General features: G+C 39.5%; 1 protein-coding gene across 4 annotated transcripts in view; it reads left to right on the top strand.

Moving 5' to 3' along the window:
- The window catches only part of KIAA0586 (KIAA0586 ortholog), a 66,507-nt gene that overhangs the window by 27,679 nt on the left and 12,094 nt on the right, over nt 1–26,734 (top strand). Inside the window, exons 23-31 of one of the 4 annotated variants that reach the window (XM_057373223.1) lie at nt 1,609–1,768; nt 2,355–2,580; nt 3,130–3,371; nt 3,895–3,962; nt 5,587–5,721; nt 7,321–7,501; nt 10,862–11,001; nt 14,527–14,614; nt 17,496–17,658. In XM_057373223.1, the coding sequence (XP_057229206.1) occupies nt 1,609–1,768; nt 2,355–2,580; nt 3,130–3,371; nt 3,895–3,962; nt 5,587–5,721; nt 7,321–7,501; nt 10,862–11,001; nt 14,527–14,614; nt 17,496–17,506 (1,251 nt within the window). In that variant the 3' untranslated portion in view covers nt 17,507–17,658. Of the gene's footprint in view, nt 1–1,608; nt 1,769–2,354; nt 2,581–3,129; nt 3,372–3,894; nt 3,963–5,586; nt 5,722–7,320; nt 7,502–10,861; nt 11,002–14,526; nt 14,615–17,495; nt 17,659–26,734 lie in introns of those variants that run through there. The other 3 variants (XM_057373222.1, XM_057373221.1, XM_057373224.1) reach the window with 3 other exon arrangements.

Raw genomic sequence — 26,734 nt, 5'->3', positions numbered from 1 at the left:
GTGGTTTCACTGCTTTGGGCTTAACCTCAGCCATCCTGCATCTGTTCCATTTCATTGCTGATGGAGGAGGGCATGATGTTCCTCTCAGCTTGTTCTTCTGATGCTCAGAAACCCCTTCCATTGGTCATTCTGTTTACTGATGGCCCTTTTGTTTCTGTACCAGCTTAAACTGAAATATCCTTTAGCTGAAATGGATGGGTTTTTCCTTGGTGTTTATATTTGTGCTCCTCAAGAGATCAGTTTTGTCCTTTTTGGCCTTTGTTTGATTAGCCTAAATAAAGCAATCACCCATTTGTGGGCCATTTTTTGACTCTTGCTATTGGGCACCACTTTGATGTTTGCCAGTTTAGGTTGGTTTCAAGCATAGGTAACACTCATATGCTAATAGATATTTTTAATAATAATGTGGTCTGCAAGATGGGGTTTTCTCAGTGCCGTGGGCTGTAGTAGTGATTCTCTCCTGCCTTTATGGGAATCCCAGGTAGTTAATTATGTTTTTTAAAAGTCTTTTCACATTTTGTACCATGATAGCGTAAGTTAAAGGATACCTAGCAAAGCTTTTGTTTAATTCTTCTTTTTCCATTTGTGCTCAGTTTATAGTAGAAGTTATTGAATATGTACTTCATTCATTCTTGATTTCTCCTTTCTCACTGAGAAGTCTCCCATCTAGAACTGAACTTCAGTTGTTGCTGAATTTTTGGTGTTCACAATGTCACATACTTGGAGGTGAGCTGCCAAATGTGTTGGCATGTTCCACTTCCCATGAGAAACTTTAATAAAAATCATCATTACTCGTCAGAAACTAGCCTTGAAGTCTTCCTATAGCCATATGAAATGCCAGAGAACAAGGCTGGAAAAAACCTGGAAAGGTTCATCATATTCCTCCACAACAGGCCAAACAACAGCCTTGAGTTTTGCTTGTCAGATTTATGTTCATTGCTGTCATCTTTTTAGGGAACATCACAATTCTGTTTGTGCTTCTTTTTGTGCTTAACTGTCTTGTTTATTGCTTTGTTTGTAATCTTCTCTTAAGCTGATTTTTCTTATCATAAAATCACCTACAGACTCGATTTTATCCATGTAATGAAATATTTTCTTGCTTCACATTCTATCAAATGCTTTATTAAAATTGATGTAATAATAGAATTCATATTTAGAGTAGACATCAGGAAGCATTTCTTTACCAAGAGGGTGGTTAAACATGGAATTAAGCTTCCTGGAGAGGTGGTTGGTGTCCCAAACCTGTCAATATTTCAGAGGCATTGGGACAATGCTGTTAACAACAAATTTCAGTGTTTGGTCAGCCCTGAGTTGGTCAGACAGTTGCATGATGATTGTARATCCCTTCCAAAATAGTCTGTTCTATATATAACAATTTCCCAATTTAATAATTTTAATGCATAATTCACTGGTTTTAATTTCTTTTGTTCAGACAGACCATTTAACCTGGTGCAGGTTCCTAGAGGAGTCAGATCCATCAAACAGCAACTGTTCCTGTTTTGTGGAAAGCTGCCTTTCCCTCTCTTCMCCAGCTTTCTCTGGAAATACTGGGAAGGCAGGAATTTTGCACTGAGATAGGAACTGTGTAATGATTTTTCTTCCCCTCAGGAGGCTCCYGTGCCTACTCCACTGCCAACACCCCAGGCCACACCACCACCAACACCACCTTCAGAAAAAGAATTGCCTCAGGTCAAAACTCCAGATTCATCTCCATCTCCTACAGAAATGAGTGGGGATGTTCGTGAACGTGAAAAAATTAAAGAAACAGGTATTGAAAATAATAATTGAAGTTTAGAAGTAGCAAATATGCTTTAATCTACTGCCTTTAATTTTCTTCTTCAAAGACGTGTTATCTCTCAGGATAAATATTCTTGAGGCTATAATTCAAGTGGAAACTCATGTTCTACAAAAATTTATGGGCTAATTTATATAGAAAGCAAACATCTTTTATTTGGTAACAGTTCTATTTTCAAAATTAATGCACATTTCTATGGTCTGTGTGATTTCCACCCCTCCCAGCCCCCTCCACAATTTTTCACATCAGAAAAATAGCTGTCTTTTGCTCCTTCCTGTGTTTCTAATGTTAATTAAATCAAATGTATACTYTTCATGTAAAGCAGCTTGCTTTTTTAAAATGCAGAGCAGTCTCCCTTGAGGAAGAAATTGAGGTTTTGTTCTAACTTCTTCAGGTGCCAGCACTTTACTTAAAAGAAGCTATTCTTAATCTAGTCTTTTCTCTATAACTATCAAAAAGTATCAAAAAAACTGCAAGTGGTTGGTAGAACTGACTTGCTCTGACTGAGATTTACTTCCTGCTTTCTTTTCTGATCTGAAATTTGGCTTCCCATGTGCAGGAGTTGAGATTGCAGCTGCCCTGGTCCGTGTTGGCACCCCTGTGGTCACCCCTGTCAGCACTCCTCCCCCAGCAGCCACACCCAGCCCTCCTGCCTCAGAATGGGGCTCCCAAGCTGCAAAAACAGAAAGTCCAAAGCCTCCAAACCCTTGGGATGGTGCAGAACTTCCTCTGGAAGAAGAAAAACCCAGTCCTGTAACTGAAGAACCGTTCTGTCCCAGGCCAGTGTGAGTTCAATAGGCTGCACAGTTTTGTAATTGCTTAAAAACTGAAATGTGTACATTCTTTCTACATATATACTGAAAAAATCAGTAGAAAGAAATGCTTAATGTATATAGCAGGAGGCATTCAAGATAAACCAGGATTGTTTTTTCCACTTTTTTAAATTGGTTGAAGTGCATTTTAGAAAAAAATATGAAATCAGGACCTTTCTCAGGATTTATCAGCCTTTGTTCATTGCCCTGCTGAACACTGAACTTCATTAACTTGTACTGCTACTCCTGCCAGTCATACACAGAGTGACAATGAAATATTGTGTTATTAACATTTTATTGTTTGGATTACTTCATTGGGAATACACATGGTAATTTTTATAACCAGAAATTCACAAGTAACATTATTTAACTGTGTTAACTCTTGAACTATTCAGTAAAATGCTGTGCTTTTACATTGGAAAAAATACTTCAAAATTAATTTCTTGTCAGTATTGAACTAAGATGTTGGTCTGTCCTGTTCAGTGTGTTTTAGTGCATTCACAGTGTGTTGTGCCCTTGCAGTGAGATGTCAGTGGCCAATGATGAGGAGCCAGAGGCTTTGGTTTTACCATCTCAGCAGCTGCCAGTGAGGCCCCTTGAGCCCCTTCCCTGCAGTCTCCAGGTGCCCTCCCCTGTGCCCACACTCAGCTCTGGGGTGTCCACACAGGAGAGCAGCCTCACCCCCACAGAGACTGAGACTACAGACAGACCCATCTCAGAAGGCGAGCTGCTCTTCACCTATGGACAGCCCCTGCCTGCAGGAGGTAACCAGCTCTGGAAATCAGAATTTGAATTTTTTATTCCTGTAAACTAATTTTATTATTAATTTTATTATTTATTTTACTATTAATTTTTTTATTCCTATAAACTCTTTCAGTCTCTTAATGTTACATTTCACACATTTTCTGATAAATTTGCAAGGATTAACTTTTCATGAAGATTGACAAGATCTCGTTGTTCTTTTTTGTGTCTCTGAACAAAACGCTGCTGTTCATTAAGGAAAAAAGATTCAATCTGCTCTTTTGTCATGAGATCAACTTGGAAAATAATTGGGACTTGTCTTGCTTAAGTACCATGTGGTACTAAGTTGTTATTGAAAGCAAAGTGTAAGAAATAAGAAAAAAAAAATAAAGAAAATATGTCTTTATAATAGACATCCGGCAGTGGGAATTTCCAAATTTACTAAAGCACAATGTTGCACTTATTAAAGAATGTGGCTTTGGTTTTCTGTCATGGAACTTGCATGCTTTTTAGTAGTTGTAACAAAATATTTTTCACYCCTAACAGAAGGAGGATTGCCTCTTCCAAACCTCACTGAGAGCTTATCCAGTACTTTACGAGATGCCAATGAAATGGTAAGGAACTGTTCATAAAGAAAAAAGGAAAAATGTGGGTTCCACCTTGGGCATCCTGCTCAACTGGATGTGCTTTAAACATTTTCACTTGCCAGCTTTTCAAACTCACACTTTTAAATTGCACACTCACAAAGAGTGTTAGAATTTCAGAACACCAAAGGAAAAAAGACCACATTACACAAACTAATTTATATTTTTTAAAAGTTGGATGATTTATRTACTTCTGTAGGTGAGAGATAGCTATTATGCACTTTCATCTCTTTACTGTTTTTTGTTTTAAGTCATCTTAAACAGAATAGAACATTGCTATGCTCTGAGCTGTTGCAGCTTTGAGCCATCTTTTAATTGCTTCTSTGATTAAATTATTAAAGTAGGTTTGCTGGGGCTGGAGTTAGCTAAAGCTGTGTAAAACATCAGTATAGTTTCTTATCCAATATCTGTGTAGTCCATTGTTCTGRAAGCATCCCAAGTCAAGGTATTCTCCATTCCCTTTCTCTTTATTCCTCAAATGCCTGGACTTTCCCTCTGTGCCTTTCTGTGCCTCTTGGTACGATGTAGCTGTGACATAAATTATAGGAGAGATCGTGGTGAAGGGAAAGTTCAGGGGGGATCTTACCAATGTACAAATGTGTGGTGAAAAGAAATCAGGGAGACAGAGCCAATAAAAAACAAGAGGGAGTGGACACAGGAAAAAATTCAGGAAATTTATTTTAAACTTAAAAGATGTTTTTACTGTGGGGTGGCCAAGCAGTGRAAGAAGGGCTGCCTTGAGGAGCTGGGTTGGGCTAGGCAGAGGTCCTTTCCAGGCTCCACAAAACCAGTTTAAATGTCCTAGAGCAGGAGTCCTYTTCTCCTGGCCTATCCTTCCTAAACATTCCTACACATTCATGGGCACACTTTGCTGTACATAGCTTCCCATCTCATATCCATAATTTCATTCAAGTCATAAAATCTGARAAYATCCTGAGGTGGAAGGGACCCACAAGAATGATCAARTCCAACTCCTGGCTCTGCACAGAACCCCCAAAACAACAACCACAATTGTGAGACTGTGCCCTGAACTGGCAGATCTTTAGGAGCCTCCTCTGTCTGCCACACTTCTTTCTTAAACTCTGGCCTTAAGACTGATATCAGATGAACCTAAATTAAAGTTCTCTTCATCAGAAGAACATTTGCCTGCTGAGATGTTCTTCCCTCTCTCTGTCAGCTGGATTGCAGCTCTTTCCAGCATTTCTCCATCCTCAAACCAGGCTGTTTGGTTGAGGGAGCAAATTCCTTGTTGGTGAGAGCAGCACTGCAGCCAGGTTGTTGCAAGCAACCAGGATGTGTGAGGATTTAACTGTTTCCCTGATTTTTGGAGGCCTAAAGGACCTCATTCCATAAGAATTGCAGTCTTTTGTATCAAATAAAGACTGTGCATGTCTGTGGGTAAAAAGAGAAAACTGTGTGTCATCTGTTTGCTTATTTTTAAATGCTTGAATTTTCATGACATAATTTTTCAGTGTGGAAACTTACTGTTAAAAAAAAGCTTTAGTTGTGAACTAAAGAATGATTTAAATTCCTACAAAAGAACAGTTTTRGATCATGCATTATGTGGATTTTTTTGTTTGTTTCTTTGTTCTAGGATGATGATCCTCCAAGTGAAGGGCAGGTGGTGAAGAGACTGGATAAAGGTTATCACAGGGATCCTGTCTTGACTCTTTTAGCCAAATTAAATCAAGCACCTGTTTTTACACAAGAAGGAATAGATAACTTGGAGGTAACTTATGCACTTTGCTTTCCAGTACAGTAGTTTTCAAGTGATACTTTCCTGCTCAAAAGCAGATAAAATATTCCAAGCTTATCCTTCCTGTTGGCTGCAGAACAGCTTCATGCACTTCATTCCCTGCTGGAAATGATCCCACTTCTGTTGGCTTCATTCTTGTGTAAAACTTCATAAAAACACTGAAGTCTCAGTGTTGCTATAAACAAAATGTACATCATATAAACCTCATTTTCTAGGTATCTATGTGACTGTCCCCATATCAGGATAGGTTTGTCCTGTCACTTGGAAGTACCAGRGAATTTTCTGTCACTTCAGCAGTACAGGTGGAATGTTTAACAGTACAAATACACTGCATTTAAAAGCCACAGGAGTGTTTTAGGGAGCTATGAAGAGCAACTCAGCAAGTGTTTACATGTATTTTGCACATGCTGTTGATACTGATCTTGGAGCAAAACCTCAAAAATTCTTATTCAATTGGCAGAAAAAAAACCACACTTACAGAAAAATGTAATTATCTGCATCACAATTTTTTTGTCATGCATCTGAGCTATTTCTGTGCTGGAAAATAGCAGTTTGGACTGGGTATTCATTCTAACTGACATAGCTGGATGAATGTTTGGAGGAAATGAACTTTGAATACTGCAGCATGGTTAATGAACACCTTTRTTTACAGCAGATCTTGCTATTTTTKTGATGCTACTGATGCATATKCAGTTTCTTCCTTTTGCCTTGGTCAGTTTAGTCTAAATAATWACTAACTTGACTCAGCTCCTTGGCCRTTCCTTTGTCTTTCTTTATTTTGCTAATGAGCTTCGGTGGCTGGACTTGGTGAAAAGCTTTCTGCAGTGTCAACTCCAAGTCTGCCTGTAATTGCAGTGACATTTTCTCATCAGCACTGCCAATTACCAATGCAGCTCTAATTTGATTTTTCCCTTTCCCACAGACCAGTCTGTCYATACCAGGCACTCATAAACTCTCCCAGATTTTGGCAAGGTGTGTGCAGGCATCCCTTCTCCTTTAGAGGAGAATCAATTTTCTCCTGGGAGTTTCTTGATTTGCCTTAGAATGAAACTGTGCATGTGTGTCTTCTACCTGTTTTCCTGCATGGAAATAARCTTGTTTTTCCCTGCAGCTTTGAAAGTCAGAATCCAGGGAACCATCCCTATTTTTAGTGCCCTCCAAACCTACTTGAAAATTGARGCTTTTATCTGACATGCAGTGCAACACAGAGTCGATAGCTTTTAGAAGCTGCCAATGTTTCAAGGTCAGGCACTCAATAATGGCCAAATCTATAACATCAAAGACTTCATGTGCTAAAAATATAGCTTAGGTTCTGATCATGTTGAGATACCACTAACAAAATAAATGATGTTTGGCTGCAAGTGTTCCTTTTCTGTCCTTTTCTGTGATAAATGTAGATCTGAATTTCAAACCCTGATGATATCTCCAGGGCTTGTTTTCTTTATCCAGTACAAATAGAATAAACTTAAGTTTATAAATGCTTTCAGGGTTAATGTAATTAAAAAACAATGCCTGGGTTTGGAGACTTACACTGGGTTTTTGTGTGTACTGTGATTTTGGTGTTCTCTGCAGGATTCTGATGGCAGTGTTGGGGAGCTCAGTGAAGGTCAGAGGCCAAGGCTGAGCAGGGCACAAGAGAGAATCATGATGGGAAATTCCATTTTTATGGACCATTCAGCTGCTCAGAGCTCTGGGAACAGATCACACCAAGATCTCCGTTCTGCATCTCCAGGGCAGGTTACYCAAATTAGAGGTACAGTTAGACTGTTAATTCTTCTCTGTGACATTTATGTGGATTTCAAGCATTTTCCATAACAAAATCTGAAACAATTTCAGACCATATGTTCAAAATCCCAAATTTACAGGCTATTCCTACAATGAAATTATTAGTGTTCCTATTCTGAGAATTGGATTTAATTCAAGCCTTGTCTTCACCCTTCTTAGCAATTTTCTGCAATTGGAATAAAAATCATGACAATGATTGCCTTGCCTATACAAAAGCTAACTTGTGGAGTCTGTATTTTATTATTTTAAGTCAAATTCAGCTCTGAGAAACAGATGGAGGCAGTTTCCATTGGACAGATATTAACACCAGCACTTCAAGCTACTTCTTTCTGTCCCCTTGCACTCCTCCTCTTTGCTGTTATCACTCCATCGTGGTGATACTGCATTGGCTCATAATGGCAATATATTTTAGCTTCATATATTCCTCTAATGATATGGAAATTAATTTTTTCCCAGATGGATAGCTGAGGCACACACATAATGGCTTGTACGAAGCAGGATAAGTTCCTGTGGTAAAGCAAGGAAATTTATTTCTTCTCAGCTAAAAATAGTGCTGAAACCAGAGGTCTGTCCTTCCTCTCCCTTATTTTTTGTTCCAGTTTCTCTGTTGTTATCTGAAAATGTCCTTCTATACTTGTTTAATGTAAGTGCTGGAAGCATGAAGAAACTCTTTATTTTTGTTGACTGTKGTTTTAAATATGTTTAAGCTAAACTGAAATAATTATCAAGCTGTTGCAACACAAATGGGGTTGCATTGATTCATCAAAAGTTGTGTAAATTGAAGTGATTAAACAGCTGTTTTTCTGTCCTTTTAATTTTCACATTTACAAATTTGACAAGAGAAGCTCATCTCACATTATTAACCCTTGACCAGTAGGAAGTGGATTGAAATTGAATGTGTTTAACATGTGGCAAAAACAGTCTTGGAGAAATAAGAATATTTGCTTGGTTTTGAAGTGATTAACATATGAACTGGTCACACAGAGAGTAACCTTTTAAACCAGCTTTGACCTAACATTTTGGACTAACTACACCAGTGTCAGCCTTGAAAATACATTCTGGTGCTTTATATATTGTCAAATTTTTGCTTCAAAGTAGTTTGTTGAATCTTGTTTGGAGATTGGTTACRTGAGGCCTCTGAGATAAGAGACTTCTCCAAGTCACTTGTTTGTTTTGTTAGAGGACAGTCAGCACTAAGGACACTGGGGTGTAGCAATAAATCACTGATCAGATCATCTGCAGATAGTGCAGGACAAGGGGAAATGGTTTTAACTGAAAGAGGAGAAATTTAGATTTGTGCTGATGAAGAAATTCCTTCCTGTGAGGATGATGAGATCCTGGCACAGGCTGCCCACAGAAGCTGTAGCCGCTCTGGATCCCTGGCAGTGTTCCAGGCCAGGCTGGATGGGGCTGGGAGCACCCTGGGATAGTGGAAGGTGTCCCTGCCCATGGCRGGGGGTGGAACTGGATGAAATTTGAGGTCTCTTTCCATCCCAAACCAGTCTGGGATTCTGTGGTTTCTGTGGTTCTGTGCTCAGGATCATGGAGTCAGAAGATGCCTGGTAATGGCAGAACCTGTCTCTATGTCTGTCTGTCCTTTTGTCCTCCTCACTCAGACTGTCCACAGCTCTATCTGGGATAACACGGCTGTATCTCCTCATACCTTTAAAAMTAWTTTTTTTAATTWATTTAATTTAATTTAGGCTGCCCTTTGATTGTCCTGTATATATTTTCACATTTTCCAAASCAGCTCCTGCATGTGATGATAATCCCCAAGCAGAGTGTTTCTCTCCTGATTTTTAAAYTCATCTCTCTAGATCTTGTASTGTTGTTTTYATTGCAATGTATTTTTGAGAGAAGRCAAGTGYCCTGGACTRACTGCCACAGGGATGCCCTGTGCTTTTACATAATCTGTATAATATAAGAGTGAGATCTCTTGCATTTTGATGATTTTTAGTTTAGCTTCCCTCCCTCCCCACCTTTGAACACAGCACAGTAATTCATTGCATTGCTAAGGAAACATCATTGTATAAAAGCTTGGATCTGCTTTCAAGACAAGAGTTGTTTTCTTATCAAGGAGGAGCAGAAATCCTTGTTTCTAAGTCCTTTTGTTAGAGAAGTCAACAATGAATAGAAAACAATCTGATTTTGGAGGCAGGGTCGGGTGGAGGGTGGAAGGAATGATCTGTGATTGTTTCTGCTTTTCTTCCAAATCTTTTTTCTCTCTCTACTGGAATGTGAGATTGCCTGTCCTTCAGCCTCTAGTGCAACTCARCTATTTCCTGATAGCCACAACAGCCACAATGCAGGGCCATCACTTTATCTGAGAATTATTTTTAGAGCTAAAATGAAATAATATTTATTTCTATAGATGTATTTACTTAATGTTAATGACACACCAATGGGTGTCAGAGCTCACATATTTCAGGGTGTGCATTTCTGCACATAAAACCTTGCAGTGGATACTGGCTTCCTCTGTCAGAATGAATCATTCACAGAGGCATCTGTAAGAATTTTAGGGATTAGGACTGTGGGTTATTTTCAGTTTTGTGACCAGTTTTTATTCATCTTRTGGCAACACAATGTCCATTTGTAGATGGAGCAGATGTTGCTCATGTAGGTGCATAACAGCATCTTGATGATCAGTCATTTATATATCCTTGTTTTCACTGCTTAAAGTCAGGGATATAAAAACCAACATGCAAATGAAATGTGGCACATGCAGTCTTAAACTGAACAATAATTACAGTTAATTAAGCAATGATTATAGTTAATTAGGCTTAAAATTCATTCTTTGGCTCTGTATGTTAGCAGAAGGCTAAAGTTAGTTCATGAGCTGTCAGTACGTTTTTCATAAAGATGCTTTACACACTTGCAGGCTGCAAAACCATGATAAATGTTGGATTAGAGAGCAAATTATCCCTTTAAAAGAGACTGTACACAGGTTTCTTTTAGTTCATACAGGAGTGAACCATTTTAATGAAGAAGCTTTTCCAATTTCTTTCCAGTAAATGTGATAAAGCTCATTAAGCATATAATGGTATGATGAACTGTACAGCTCTGAAGCTTTYTCAGATGCTGCCATGTTAGAAATCTACAGATGATAAAGCTGATTTATTTTTTCAATTTCCACAGACATGWATTTCTTATTTCATTTTTATGCCCACAAGAGCAATTTAAGGGATATACAATGAGCCATGTAAGGAGGAAATAATTTTCTTTAACATTGCATGTCYTGCTGTTGGAAGTTTGAAAGGCTGCACATTCTGCCACATGAGGTGACCAGGAGCTGATTGCTCCAGCTCATCAAGCAATTTTCTTCTCCCAGCAGAAATTCTTGGAGGTGCAGATACAAATCCTAGTCCGATGCTTTTGACTGAACTGGAGTCWCAGCCAGATTCAAATCCTGCTCTGCCAGCAGCCCAGCCAAGCTGCAGAGTGACACCACTCCCAGAGGATCTGTCCCAGGTGAGCTGAAAGGGTTTTTTCTGTGCCTAGTCGGAAAGAGCAAACTGAAACCTGGGAAAACAAATTTTCCTGTTTCAGTATCATGCCTGACATCACAGAACTGGTGCATTAAAGTGACATTTTCAGCTGGAGTCAAAGTACCCCGGGTGCATTAAAAATGATTGTGTCTCCTGTGACAAATCCTTACAATATCCTTTCTTTAAAGCTCAAACCTTCCCTTCTGTCTTTCCTGCACTTCCTCACAGCTTCACTGGTCTCACAGGATTCAGTCCTATAAAACATTCATTGGGGCATTCCAATGTTTTAGGGGCACAGATGCAGGATAAYATCATGGATATATGATTGAGGAAGTGACAACAGATTTGTATCCTCRTGAGTTGTAACCCACTGACCCAGCATTTCAGGAACTTCATTTGTCCTAGTAAGAAATTTCCTAGATTGGAAATCCAATAAAGATGATATACCTCAGAAGACTTAAAGGTAGAGGAACATCCTATTGATCTCTGCATCAAACCTAGACAATTAATTTTTGCTACTTTATTAGTATGTGCTGTTACCTAGAGATGGTGGCTTACTTGCTAAATAAATTCAAATAACAAGTGGCAAAAGCTGAAATCAAGGTGGCAGACTGCTCTCTAATATGAGAGGCTTCACAGTGTGTTTGAAAGCCTTATGTACTTGCCATGGTTGCTGTGTTCATGGATAAATTCTGTCCTTCCCTGATGTTCTGTATTAAAAATAACCTAAAGTATCTTGTRTTAACCTGTCTTTGGATTTATGTTTTTGAGCTTTGATGTGTGTTGTGCCATCAGTGTCTGAGCAGTTCTTAAATTTGTCACCTGAAGTTGCATCTTCAGAGAAGATTCTAAATCTTACATTTCTTTGACTTTGAGGTCACCAGAACAAGCTTTCTTGGAATGACTGTTCACAGGCAAAAGTGGATTCCAGCTAAAAGTAATAGGGACAGAGAGGGTAACATGTGTCTTTCACAGAAAATATACAGATAGTTAATATATTATCTTATCCTTTATCTGTAGGTGGTTCTWCATTATCTTATCTTTAAAAACCTCTTCTTGCATCTGAACCCCTGTGGCTTTTATTTTGCCTGCTGGCATGTAAAACTCACCCTCCCTTCAAACCACGCAACCCAACSCCAGAACTGTCTGTGTGGTTTTGTTGGGCTTGTTTTTTTCCTGTGTGTGGTTATTCCTGATGTAAGACTCCAAATCACTTTCTCACAGGATGACTTTTTATCTTTTCTATGAGGTGATCATACCTACAARTGATTGCCCCATCCAGGAGAGATGTTTACTGTGGTTAAGCCATATTCTTTAAGATCTTCTACTTGATCTCTACATCCTTCTGTGAAATTAAAAAATAATCCCTGTACCAGGTGATTTGAAAGCTTGTTGTGACAGCATTTATCTACCTTGTGACAAGGATGAACTTTTCCCCTGGTTTAATTAGGGATGGCATCTGAATTCAGCTCTGCCATTGGCTCTGCTTTGTCACCTGCCTGCAGGAGACAGATTTTGTGGTAACATTATACCAGCTACTAGAGCAAGAGGTACTCAGGCTTTCRGGATGATTCATTCATTCTGTGCAATGTTTAAGACAGTAATCACTTTAAACTTCTGCAAGGATTTCCTCCCAAGTTAGTCACTGACTCTCATCTTGTACTTCATCTTTAGACAGTGTTTGCCTTCATTGAAATCAAACTGTATCACCTACATACAAAGCTAGAAGACAAATYTATTTAGGAGCAAAGTTTGCTGAGAGACCTGAGGAAATGCAGGATTTCAGATGGTGTACTGCTGGGCCTTGGGCTTGGGAGGTGATGGCAAAGCCTGGGTGGTTTCTGCAGCCTTTGTGAACAGGATCCTCGTGTCAGGGAGGTTGTGGTGTTCATGTGGAGCTGCCAGACTTRTTTKCTCCCTGGCACWGMTATGTAGGTCAGRTTTTGACCAGCAGRAAGAGCACTGAGTTTTCACACAGGGCACGAGCAAATGCCTTTTAGTCATGAGAGTGAAGTCTGTGTGGTCACTCAGTCCAAAACAAATGGCTTAAGTCATACAGGAATTTTCTTATCTACCCAAATTCCTTGGCTGCTCCTCCATTTCTGGCATTAGAATTTTTTTTTTTGAGATTTATATATGCTTTTAGCCACTGTTAGACAGARAGCCAGACTAAATGCATCTTTACTTTGACCCCTTCTGTCCATTCTTGTGCAACAATACTGGAATTGACTGTTATTTGTGGCCATTTTGGCCCCCATGGTCTTAGCTCTAAGAAGCAAGAGAATGACTAGGAGGAAGCTGGGCTCTTCATATTCTAAATAAATCATTCTGATCWTGGGAGGGACAGGAACATTGAAGTCATATTTGCGTGGCTAAGGATTCCAGAGATGGTAAATCTAAATCATTTGAAGTCCCAAATGCGTTGTTAAAATCTTAGAAAATCACTTGGTTGCAAAATATTTTCATAATATACTTTTATAAGTATGAATGTTTTTATACAATCCACATTTTTTAAGTGGGATTGTCTCTTTGGTATTCTCATTAGGTTTMAGTTTTTAGTATTTCAAAAGACATGGTTTTTTAATCTTCAGGAATGCCTAATTGTAGGTTTTGAATCTATCTTATCTCTCAACTTCTGTTTGCAGCTCRATTCAGTTTAAAATGAGTTTGGTTTGCTTATAATTGGTATTATAAGTTCAGTAGAAAACAAAAAAAAACCACTTCAGATGGACCCATGAGAACTGTTATGCTGCTGGCATTTTATGTCCTGTAACACTGGKGTTCTTCAGTCACATTTCCATGAAACCTTCATACTTTCAGAAAATAATCTCAACTCTTTCTTATCTTGTCTGCTTTAAATTTGTCTGTCCTAAGAGAAAGCCTAATTCTTCTGGACAGGCACATCATGGCAGGACAAGGGGCGGTGGTTTTAAACTGACAGAAAGTAGGATTARATTAGAGATTAAGAAGGAATTCTTCTTCCCCCAGAGAGGCTGTGACTGCCCCATCCCTGGAAGTGTCCAAGGCCAGGTTGGATGGGGCTTGGAGCAGCCATTTCTAAAAACATGGCCAAGGAAATAAATGTTAGACTTGGCCTGAGTTTTCCAACCTGTGTGCTGAAGTTTTTGTATTTCTTTTCTCTTTCATCTTTCTCTTGTTAGTCGGGAGGGTAGTACCTAGGGAGACATCCTGGGTATGGAAGAAAGCCAGAGAAATTTATGTTCTTTCCACTACATGCTTTGAGTAAAAACTGAAAGTCTCCTGTGTCTTCAGGTCTAAGTGGCATTTTTCCATCCATTCCTACTGCTCCCAGGATGTTTGTCTAGAGGGAATAGCTGTAACAGTCTCATTCAGAGCTGAATTCTCTTGAAGTCAGAAGTAAGAAGTGCACATCGTTTAATGAATCTTTAAAAACCTCTTTGGATGTTTCTTGAAGTTCCATATAATCCTGCTGTGCTTTCACATCAAAAGCCATATTTGTAATATGATTTTAATGTATGATACATAGGAGGAAAGCCAAGGAGCTGCACGTGTTGAGACTGTGAGACCCCGAGTTATCTTTGTGAGAAGGAAGTCTGAAGAGATGCAACAAGAAGGTAAATCACAGTCAATGTGCAAACAGTTCTCTTAGTTAAGCACATCACTTTTAAATATTGTTGTATACTGACAAATGATAGTGCATTCTATGCTTCTATGAAATGTATCTTGGCAATGAAGTATTTATTTAAATTTGTATTTGCCAARAGCATTACAGTGTGCATTTTTGGTAGTCAACTGGATCTTGATTGCTTTACAGAGTGCTGTTCAGCAAATGAGATACTCATAATGTTGTGATARAGGGAGTGGCTCACATGCCTGAGAAAACACAGGAGTGCTAGAGGAGAACTGAAAGATAATATGAAGTTGAGATCATGCAAATGGAAAAAGAATAGGTATTTTCAATGTGGAAGTGACTTGATTTTAGATGGGCTTCAAGCTGGTGTATAACAGATAGTAATTTCTTGTTGTGAAGGACACCAGGTATTATCTCTGCTATTTTTGGAGGTTGCTTAACAGTGTTTTTGTAAAGGTGTTCAGGATGATGAAAGAGAGGGAGAGAATATCTTTTGTTTATTGTAGTTCAAGTCAGTGCTGGAATAACATAAACTGTGCACATTACTGCCATGGGTAATAGTTTTAGCAGATAAGAAGTTTGTAGAGGTCCTACAGTGAGATGTGTAACAGTTTTAATCTTACATTCTAAGAAGAAGAATCTGAAAACCTGCCTGTCTAYAATATATGCAATTATAATTGCTCCACCCTAGCACAGAGAAATTCTTCCTTCAAGCCCTTTTAAAAATAATTCTTTGAACTTCTTCCATTTATTTTTTTTAAAAACATCGCATCAAATTCTGAGGGAATTATTTTGCTTCAAATATTTATAAGTGGTAAGAAAAGCCCCAGGCCAATGTTATTGGTCTTGGGACTTGGAACCTAATTTCAAAACTGTGGTTTGCATATGAAGAAAGTTATGAATAATGTAAAAATTATCCATGGATAATTAGTGGAAAAGCTTCCAGAGCTGAAGTGGCACAACTCAGTGCATGYCTGTGTTTACCTATTTTTACTTCTGCATTTATCTGTGCTGTAACACAAGGAATTTGGGCACAGTCCAGCAGTGTGTGTCAGCTRAAAATGTGTGACCAGGAGATGGCAGTAGTCAATTTTCTTTGAGAGGAATAAAAAAAAAGCATGATTTATATACAAGGATAATTGAAATCTCATTCAAAGTATACATATTTAATAAGCCAATAAAAAACTCGAGGATTTGCAAATGGAAACAACTGTCTGTCAGTTTTAACCAGAATGAATTGACTCTCTAAGCTTCACCACAGAGACCTTAATCAGACTGAAAGTTGAGAGTAAAAATTAATAAGAAGCATTTGAAAGAAAAAGGAAAGCGTGCAACATGATAAGTGTACRTAGGTTTAAGTAAATACAATATTTTAAAATTAAGCACATCTGTTACTGTGAGTTCAAAGCACCTTATTTATAAAAGCTTCGTGTCAGATGGTTGCCTTCACTGGGATAGCAGAGGACAAGGAATACTTGCCTGGAAACAGAGAAGCATTTTGGAGGCAGGACTATTTAGGTAGCTTTTCAGAGTTTAAAGGGTAAGTGGTTGGATTGGTATTGGARTTTAGGAAATCCAAAGCCCTGAGATGAAGTGTGAATTCTCCAGTGTTGAGAGGAAAGCAGAATTGTTTTGGATTTCAAGTTGCATATATAAAAAGCCATTTTTATTTAATTGATAACTACATGAAAAGATTTGCTTCATCTTYCTATGGTCATAAACATATATATACATTAGAGCTTTCTTTTGTTGTTTGAAAATTTCTGTGGTCTGCAAGGAACATGTGTTTTTACTGAAAGAAAGCTGACTGATGGCTTCTAATGAAAGTTGAAGTTCAGGACTGCTACAATATCATGCCTGAAAGGGTARAGTCTCCTGAAAGTTACAACTGAAAATCAAGCCTGGATGTATTATTAATTGAAATGTKTGCCTTCTCTAGACACAGTGGAGACAGTGGTTTGAAAACATACAGTTGTAGTACATAATATACATGCAGATATATATTTTTGGCTTTATAATACCCTTTAATCTTTGTACAATTCTTTCATATATCTTCATGACTTTAATAKGATAGTAATTGTTGTGGTTGGTGAATGCTCATATTTCCAGAATTTAAGCATTTTCATGCTTACATTAAAGGCATTTGGAGTTTTTAAAATGAAAATGAAAGAACAGGTGGCAATGCTTGTGTGCAGAACATTTTTAAACTTTAATATGAGCAGCTCCGAGGTAGATGTATCTTCACTTAATTATTTTCCTATGGTGTAGACTCTCAAAATGTGACCCAGAGAGCACAACTTGATGATAGTAATTCCTTTTTATCTCCAGCTGGTGAATTACATTCAGGCACTGTAAGTACATGGGAAAGTAATATTGGGACACTAAGCAATTGGCTTTGTTGCCACAGAGAGATTGCACAACTGCTTGTGGGAGGAGATGATCTGTGCAATAAATGAATAAGATGACAAGAAGCCCTTTAAAACAATCTGTATAAAAACCAAAATTCCATAGTCCTTGCTCTGTATTGAAAATGGGCTGCTTCTGTGTTAACATTGACATTAGGCTGTATTGAAAGCTGTAATGCTGAAAATATGGCTATAACTAAATACTTCTTTGTCTTTCTTCTTCAGCCAGGAATTGCTCTGAGTTAGGTTTTGGGTTATTTTTTCTTAAAACTATTGTGGCGTGAGGCAAATCTGTAACAGATGCTTCGAGGAAGGAAGAAGATTAGGATAAGGCTAAAGGTCTTTCTTTTTTTCTCAGAACTGGAACTGTTTTGGTCAAACTCAATGACTRTTCTACTGAAAGTTTACTTTTCCCTTAATATCCTGCTGTTTCTTTTTTTGGCCTGAATTTCACTGAAGGTTTTTGCTAAAGACTCTCCATTCCACCCTGGAAATAGCAGCTAGTGAAGCAAACCAGAGCTCTTCTTCCACACTGCAGAGAGAAACACCACAACCTGAGAGGCAGAAACAGTTTGGGTAGCCTCCATTGCTTCTTGAATCTCCTAATTTTGAGAGAAGATCTTGGAAGTTGGAGTCATGAAATCACTTAGCTGTGTGTGATTAAAGCATTTTTCAAGCAAGTGTTTTGTGGTAATTTTTTTTCAGTTCTTCTACAGAATTGTTGTCACAGACTTACAGAATGGTTTGGGTTGGAAGGGATCTCAAARGTCATTTAGTTCCATCTGCTGCCATGGGTGGACACCTTCCACTAGACCAGACTGCTCCAAGCCCCATCCAACCTGGCCTTGAWCACTTCCAGGGATGTTTGTGGTCTSTTTTTYCTCTGGTTTTCTTATCCAGTTACCTCTCTGTGCTATCAGATGGCTCATTGACATAATTCAGTTAATCTATTTTACATTTGGGCAAATCAGGAAATGCAAGGCTGCATTTCCCACAGAAGCTGGGGAGAAGAAGCTCTTTTCTTTAAGCAATCATTAGCTTTTTTAGGTGCTCCAAATGGTTTAGAATGGAACTTCTCAAGGAGGTTTTGTTTGTTCTGTACGTGTCCATAGCAGTTACACCATAGCCCATGCAGTAGAAAACATGCATTGAGTAATAAATGTGCATTCTGCATGAAATCCCACATAAAATCCTTAGCAGCCACACTTGTGAGTTTCTGGTTTGAATTCCTGTAAGTCAATATTTAGCTCTGTTATAGTAGTACATTTGGAACAAGAGCTTTTAATTTCTTGGCTTTTGTAAATATTATTTATCTATTAACAAGTGTCATTTATATCTGTGGCTGCTTCTTTTCCCACTGARTTACTTCAGCTGTTTTTCAGACAAAATGTTAAACCAGAAATTGGATTTTTCATAGCTTAAGGCAAAGTCTTGTGTGGATTTGTTACTGTGGATGATGCTGTCCTGCTGTGGGTGTGTTCTGCTGCTTCAGGTTTGAGTCATGAGGAACCAAACACCAGGAACTGCTGTGGGTTGGTTTCGTGGGACTGTGCACATCTTTGAACCCTTTCCCAAAACATTTTTTCCTGGGAAATGATCCTCTGGTCTCACAGACCTGTCATGTTTTCCCCCTCACTTATTTGTGCTAAAAGTGCGAAGAACAGGAACTACAAGCAGGTGAAGCACAACTCTGGTTTGTTTTTTAGACTCCTAGAATGTAATTTGATTTTTTGAGGCCCCTAAATGAATTGAAATCCAAGCAGTCAGATGGAGAAATAAAAAAAAAAAAACCCAAGACAACACAATTTATACTTGAAGAAAACTGTACCAAGCAGTCCCACATTGCTCTGCAGTCCAAGGGTTTCCTGCTGGGTGCTGGGATTCTCCTCTTGAGGCCAGTTCCACACCATGTATGGCCCAATCCTTTTCATATGGATCACTTGGCAATTTCCTTCCACTTCTAAGAGGCTGAGAGTTCATTTTTCTCTTCCTGCAGCCCTCCTTAAGTGYCACACAGGGATACAGCTCTCTTCCACTGCTGCAGTGACATTGCTGTGCCCTTGTGCTGAGGCTTTTGCCTCCTGCAAAGGCAGAAAACTTCATTTTTTAGCTTCTCCTTGATGCCTGTGCTGGTGGTGCTTTACACTCATCACAAAATCTGCACAGCTTTCTGTATCCTCACATCTCCCTTGTCCAGCCCTCGAGAGAATCCATGTCTGGATGTGGGTGTGGGTGATCTCTGGGGGGAATTCTTTTTGCACTTATAGAGGAAAAAAGAATAAACCTTCCCTTTTGAGAAGTTTAACACACTTATTTTACTGAATTTCAGGGTGTGTTCCTGTACCAAGCCCCWCCTCTGGTCTGAACATAGCAGCAGGGTTTTTCAGTGAAATTCCAGCACCAGATTGGGGTTTTTTTTCTGCAAAGGGGAAAAAAAACTTCTTCAAAGTGATGTGATCACTACTCAGAGCATTACTTCCTATGGAGACTGTCAAATATTTAGATTTTTTGCTTGTCTTTATTCAGATTTTCTGGGGCTCAAAGTAAATATTCCAAAATCTCATCTGATTCCCTCTTCAAGCCTACATTTTAAAGGATTGCAGATGATCTAATAGCTTTTCATCCAAAGGAATCTTGTCTAATTTTTCTCTCAAGCATCTGACTATTTTATAACTTGCTATAGAAATCTGGATTTTTTTGTTTTTGTAGCTTATTTTTCATAGGATCAGGCAATGGTTTGGGTTGGAAGGAACCYTTAAAGATCATCCCTTTCCAACCTCCTGCCATGATCAGGGACACCTTCCACTACCCCAGGTTGCTCCAAGCCCCATCAGCTTGGCCTGGAACATTTCCAGGGATGGGGCAGCCACAGCTTCTGTGGGCAGCCTGTGCCAGGGCCTCACCACCCACATAGTTAAGAATTTCTGCCTAACTTAAATTTAACTTAAATTTACCTTCCTTCAGCTAAGACCATTCCCCTTTTCCTATCACTGTATGCCCTTTATACCTCAAAATATCAGGTGGTGCTTGGTCCAGGTGCCTGCTGAGCTTCAGCTGCCCACATCATATCACACAGACACCACAGGGTTCAGAAGATCTTCTGTTCTCATGTATATCTTAAAAATGTAAAGGATTTTACATCCAAATTTATTAGAATTTCTTTTAAAAAATTATTTCTATTTGCATTTACTTTTCAAACACTTATGACTACCTCGMACCAAAGCAGTGCAGTTCTGCTACTGTGATTCTCTGTGGTTTTTTCCCTGATTTTGCCAGTTAGGGTGGGTTTTTTTTTACAACTGTTTGATTGTTTGGGGTTTTTAAAATATTTTGTTTCATTTCAGGTTTTTTGGTAACTCATATCTCTAGCAGCCAGGCATATCYTAGACAGAATTCTCCTTAAAGGAAGGGTACCTCTTGCTGCTGCATATCCACTCTTAGGAGCTGGAATGTCCYAGCTGARAGCTCTAAATTGCTATTTCCACTTTGGCAGCCTACCTTTGATCTCTCACCAGTTGCATTTTTAGTTGTATAAATCCATCTATTGTCAGTCTGTCTGGGGGTCAAGCTCCAATGTGAGGCTTTTTCTTTTGTCTGAGACTCTCATGTGGTGGTGAATCAGCTGGAGTTGCTGTGGATTGCAAACAGGGGATGGTCTTGATAACAACTATTAAATACAAGTCTCTGATCTTCCTGGACACTACCACACTCCTCCCCAGTCTGTGGAAATTGTTATGCCAGGACAGCTTTTCTCACAGCCTGTCTAGGATTCGTAAACATGCTGGGATCTGACTGAAGCAGCTTTATATTGAGGATTATGATTTGTATGCACTTTTACAAACTTACAGTAATTGCTGTTGCCTTCATTGTAAAGAGCAAAAAATAAACACACACAATAAACCCCTTGAATGGGCACTGATCCCACTGGCACTGATCTTGAGCAACTCTGAATAAAAGCAGATGGTGGCAAGCTGACTAGGCTGACCTGCTTTCCCCTTTCATGCAAACATTGCTTATATAAATGGGGGACACACACAAAAAATTAATGGGCTTGGGCAAGCCACCTAAGGACAGAGACTCCCCATGTACTTAATGCTTACATCAGCCCCAGGGCTGTTTCCAGTTAGTTCTTCTCTGGAGGGAGAAGTTTCTCACAAATTAGTGGTTCCACAGCTCTGAGCCCATGGTTTAACAAGAAAGAACTGATGTGCCTCTAGGAAGTAAGCATGGTTAGCTATTCTGTGGCCTGTGTGTTTGTGGGAGTCGTAGAAAAGGATCAGAACAGTCTCTCCTGAACCTGTTGCTCGTTTATAGAAATATAATTGAGTTCTGAAGTCCCTTTTGCACATCATCTGCTGTCATAATGTTGTGAAGAGGCATTCTATTTTTGTGGTCATGTACTAGTTTAATTCACATGCCTGTTTATTAGCAGTGATGGTAAAAGAAAGTAAATTGAGATTCCTGGTTGTTCTAAAGGATGTGCTTCAGTGTGTCACTGCAACAAGATGTGATCAGGGGGCTGGAGCACCTCTGCTGTGGAGACAGGATGGGAGAGCTGGGATTATTCAACCTGGAGAAATCTCCAGGGAAACCTCATTGTGGCCTTCCAGTACCTTACAGGGGTCTTATAAAAAGGAGAGAKGGACTTTTTWTACAGGYAGAGAGTGATGGGATGAGGGGCAATGGTTTAAAACTGAGTCAGGTTTRGRTTAGATGTTCAGAAGAAATTTTTTGCTGTGAGGGCAGTGAGGCCCTGGCACAGGTTGCCCAGAAAAGCTGTGGCTGCCCCATCCCTGGAAATAKTCAAGGTTGGATGGGKCTTGGAGCACCCTGGRATAGTGGAAGGCRTCCCTGCCCAYGGCAGGGGKTTGGAACTGGATGATCTTTARAGGTCCCTTCCAACCCAAACCATTCTGTGATTCTTTGATTCAGAGAAACATCATTCCCTTTTCAGCGGGCATTTGGTGGGAATTMCTGCCTCCAGGACTATGCTACATCCTCTCACATTGATTACACCCTACAAAGCCTCCTGAATAAAATCTGTTTACAGTGTTCAGTCACTCTCTGTTTACAGCCTGGTACATCAGTGCCCAGGCAGGAACCATTCCATGCCTCAGGTAGAGCTGCTGCCACCTGGGTTAGTTCAGTTGGCAGATGCACCATGGGATCTCCTAGGATGACCATCCTTACTTGGATCAACAGTCATTTAAGCAGGTCTCTTATCTCCATTTTTTTCTTTTTAGTTTCTTTTATAAAAGGCATCAGTATCAGAGCAGGAAGTCTCGATGCTTTCGGGTGCTGGCAGCACATTTCCTGGATACTGTTTGGTGACAGGTGAAGACAAGCAGTATTACAAACACATATTTCAACTTGGGGAAACATATATAGCACGGTGATAGGAGAAATGCAGGCTTTATGTCTTCAGTATGTGCTGAGTTTGTTACATTTTTCTGGTTGGCAGGGAAGGCAGATGTTGCCTTTTATAATTCAGTGGCTCATGCAAGTGTGAGAGCAGCGCAACAGAAGGAGCAGCTTCTGCTCTCCCCGCTGTGATGGGTTTGCTGAGCCCTGGGCAGAGGCAGCTGGACCCCCTTCAGCTTTACCTGTTCTTAAATTGCTCTCAATTCAGCTTTTTGAAGCACTACATAAAACCTGGAAGGAGCCAGCTGTTGGTGTGGGGAGGGGCTGGGTGGGAGAGAAATCCCTGGGACAAGAGTGTGGATGAGGTGAGTGATGAGTAACTCACAAATTCTGACTATCTGCCCCCAGACCTCTTGTGCAAAGGAGACTGAGGATTCACAAAAGCTGTCATTCTCAGATGATAAACTTTTTTCTTTTTCCTTTTTAATGCTTTGTAAATTTTTGCACTGGTAAGAGAGGCAAGGCATAGCTGTCAAGTTAGGAAGAAAACCAAAATGGCCAGGAAAGCTGGATATTTAGATGATTTGTGTCCACAATCAAATTGTATTTTTAAAATTCTACTGCTTATTGCACTGTGAAAGGGCTTGCCTTAGAGACAGTTTTCATACTGGTGATCAGTGTCACAAGGTATTTTATTTGCTTACTTTTTTAGATACTTTAGGAGAGATCTTTGACTTCATGCACCAAAGAGAAGCCAGGTTTATCCAGCTCCACTTTCTCAATACAGTGATACAAAGACTGCCTATAAACATAAATATAGGTTTCCTGTACCCAGAGGATTAATTTCTTAAGAATAGGAGCCCATGAAATTTTCAAATGAGGCAACAGCATGGAGTAAATGTTATCTAGGAYGTCTTCCAAATGAAGAACACTATGTAAATAATGGTAATGCTTCTCTTTGATAACATGCTGATTTTGAGAAATGCAGGCTGCCAAAGTAGCATTCTTGGTAAAAAATAGGGTAAGGACTGGTGAGTGAAGATTAAAGTTGTCATGCGTGACCTGTTGCTCAGTGCTGAGCTTGCACATGGGRCTGGGTTTTGTAACTGTGGAATAACTTGTCCTAATGTAAGGCTGGAGTAAAAACCTCTTCATCTTCCATACAATGAATTCTGTAAGTGAAGTACARCAAATCCTCATCTCTGAAATACCACTTGCAAATGTGACTGCGTTTGTAAGGAACAGTAGTAAATGATGGAGATGGGTTAAATTTTGTCTGTGCACTACTGTTGTTCTGGTTTTTATCACAAGTGCTGTCATTCAGGGGAGAAAAATAAAACCCCTTACACCTAGAAAAACTTAATTTAGATTTAGAATCTTTGTATGTGTTGTCATTCTGCTCTAATCTAAAACTTATGTTTTGCTTTTAAAGAAGGAAGAGCTGGTTTTAAGCACAGCTCTAAACAACCTGAGTGAAAGTTGTTGAGTGTGACACAAAATATGGAGTAGGTCTGTGAAATGCATTTTTTTTCCCCAGTGCTTTGGCTGCAGGGAAGTAACTGTTTCTCTTTGTGTACAGAATGGCCTTGCCTTCCAGTTAACTCTTTCTTTTTTGATGTCATATAGGCATGTATTTTTAATACAAATTAATAAATAATCAACCATATGCGAACAATGAAAATTTACCTCTTCTTTTCTGGGTCTGGTAGAATTGTGTTTATGTTTTGTCTCAAAATTAGCCAACCAAGGCAGGTTAGACTTAATAGGATGATCTGCTGCTCTCCATCCTAACTCAGGTTGTTAAAGTAAAGCAATAATCTCAGGGTTGCATGTCATGACYTTGTTTTAGGCACTGTACATATTGCAAGAGTTAGGCAGAGCTGTGTTTGTTTAAAGACAGTAAAACAGCTGCAGTGTCTGTCCTTGTCAGACCATTGTACCTTCAGTAGAAGTAAAAAGCATGGGATTTGTTGCAAATTGCTCAATTTTTGACCTTTTTTTTTTTTTCTTTTAGTGAGTTTTTATAATCCTGAAACCCTAATTGCAGATCTTGAGAAAATTGTTTAATTTACTTAACAGCTGCCATTGTGCCCCGTTACGTAAATCAGAATTCTAAATGGGAAATATTTACTAGTTTGAGTTGCAGTGTAAATACATGATTGGCTTCTCAGAAGTGCATGTTGCTTATTTCACTAATTGGACCCGCTCCTAGAGACAGCCAAGCGGGGAGATTACACAGGGAATGCTTGTTTCTGAAGATGAAGCTTCCTTCCTGATTAAAAAAAAAACAAAACAGAGAGAGAGAAGAGAAAGGGGGAGCAGTTTCCTGTTGGAATACTCACTTTGAGGGATTCTGGTGGCCGTGCCTCCCCCTGCTCCAGCTGGCCTTTATGTGCAGGCGTTCTCTGACGGACCACGTCCAAAATCTTTTTTACAAGAGCAATTGGAGTTTGCCTGCGCAGGCAGAGCTGGGATTTAAAGAGGTTTCTACTCCTCTCTCATCTGCTTTTAATGCAAGCCTATGACTGCCAGTATCTCTGAGGTTAAGGCTTGATAAATAAAGGCTGCTCTGTTCCTAAGGTTCCTCATTTTCTAGTAACGACCTAATGGAGGGACTCAACCCAAAATTTCAGCTGCACGTAGAAACTGCGGTCTGACCCCGACATATATGATGTGAAAAATGAATAATAGCAGCACTGCAGGCAAAGTCTCCTCTGCTGTGATGTGACAGCCCAGCCCTGCAGTGGAGGTTTCAAGAATTTGGCCGTGYTTTTTGGAATCAGCCCCGTGGTTTTGCCACGGAGATGTTTTAGCTCAGAGTGAGCGCAGCGCACARCGGATTTGTTGGGGGGTTGGCTCTGTGTTTACAGCAGGAAAATGAAGTAAAACCTGATTTTTCTACCTACAGTTTTTRTGGTGGTTTGGTTTGAATGCAGCCAAGGTTGAGTTTTGGCCTTTTTTTGGAGTGAAGCCACGCTCAAAGGCTGGAGAACCACAGCAGCTGAAGGCTAGAACCGCTCAGAGGACGATTAGGACCTGACTCTGAATCATTAATTCAGAGAGGGTTTTTTTCACTCTCTTAAAGGACAAACTCCCTTCCTCTGTCATCCCAGAGTCAGCCTGTTAAATGAGAACCATGCATTCAGAGTGGGCTTAGATTAGATATTAGGAAAAAAAAAATGTTTTCYGTGAGAGTGGTGAGGCTCTGGCATAGGTTGTCCRGAGAAGCTGTGGCTGCTCCATCCCTGGAAGTGTTCAGGGCCAGGTTGGATGGGGTTTGGAGCAAACTGGGATATCAGAAGGGATATCTCCATGTCCTGGTCCATCCTTGGCTGTCCAGGTCTTTGGCTGCCTCTCAGTCCTGCCATCCAAGCACTCAAACTCGTGTGGAGCTGCACCATGCAGAGCCTGCCAGAGGGAACAGTGTGAAGTATATGAAAAGAAAGTTCAGATGTTTTCAGTCTCAGAGTGAAATTGCAGAAGGCCCTTAGAGGTCTGAGTTATTGTGCAATCTCTGTAAGTAATTTGTAATCAAAATACCTTTGCACATGTCACTTTCATATTTCCTGTAATAAAACAGCAAGAGCAATTAAGATTTTGGACCATAATCTTCTACAAGCTTCTAAAAATGAGTKGGCTGGGGATTTTTGGAGTTATGGCTGAAATAGCCAGTTTTAAAATTTTTGATTGCCTCAAAAAAGGTTTGGTAATAGCTATTTTAATAGATTTTTTTTAACTGTAGCCTGACAAAACTGTTATGTGGCAACATAATTGATCTGAAGTTTGCTTAAAAAAAAACCCTGAGTAAGAAACCTGAAGAACTCTTCACAAAGCTAGAGGGTATCTGTACTCTGGTAACCCAACATGAGACCTATTGGGCTTTATGCATTTCAAATCAAAAAGAATCCATAAATATATTGCCATATGCGTGCAAATGTGTCTAATAACATTCTGTATATCTGTAATGTTGTTCTGCCACGGTTCAGAAAGTTGTCTGTGGTCTTGGCATTCCTCAGGAAACATTAGATTAATATAGCTGCCTTTGTCATGGATTTTTTTTCTTGTTTAAGTAGGTGCGTGAAGGCTGGTGCTACATAAATGAATTACACGGAAGACTTTGGAGGAAGAAGGGGCTTGTAAACGAGGCTGAAATTAATGAATATGAGAATTAGAAATCAAAACTTTATGTTTAGTCTGAGGAGAAACAATTCCTTAAACCGTAACCACATGGCTGTTTCTTGTTTGCATCAACTCTGGTTGACTGTTATTGTCTTCTGTTAATTCTCTGGGGCAGTGGCCTGACTTTGTTGAATGAGCCAATTGTTTTCCTTTGTGTT

The sequence above is a fragment of the Malurus melanocephalus genome, unplaced genomic scaffold, assembly GCF_030028575.1.
Source record: "Malurus melanocephalus ecotype Western Australia unplaced genomic scaffold, MMel_1.1 scaffold_190, whole genome shotgun sequence".
Lineage (NCBI taxonomy): Eukaryota > Metazoa > Chordata > Aves > Passeriformes > Maluridae > Malurus > Malurus melanocephalus.
Note: the sequence above shows the minus strand (reverse complement) of the source record. Positions and strands in the feature narration are given on the sequence as shown.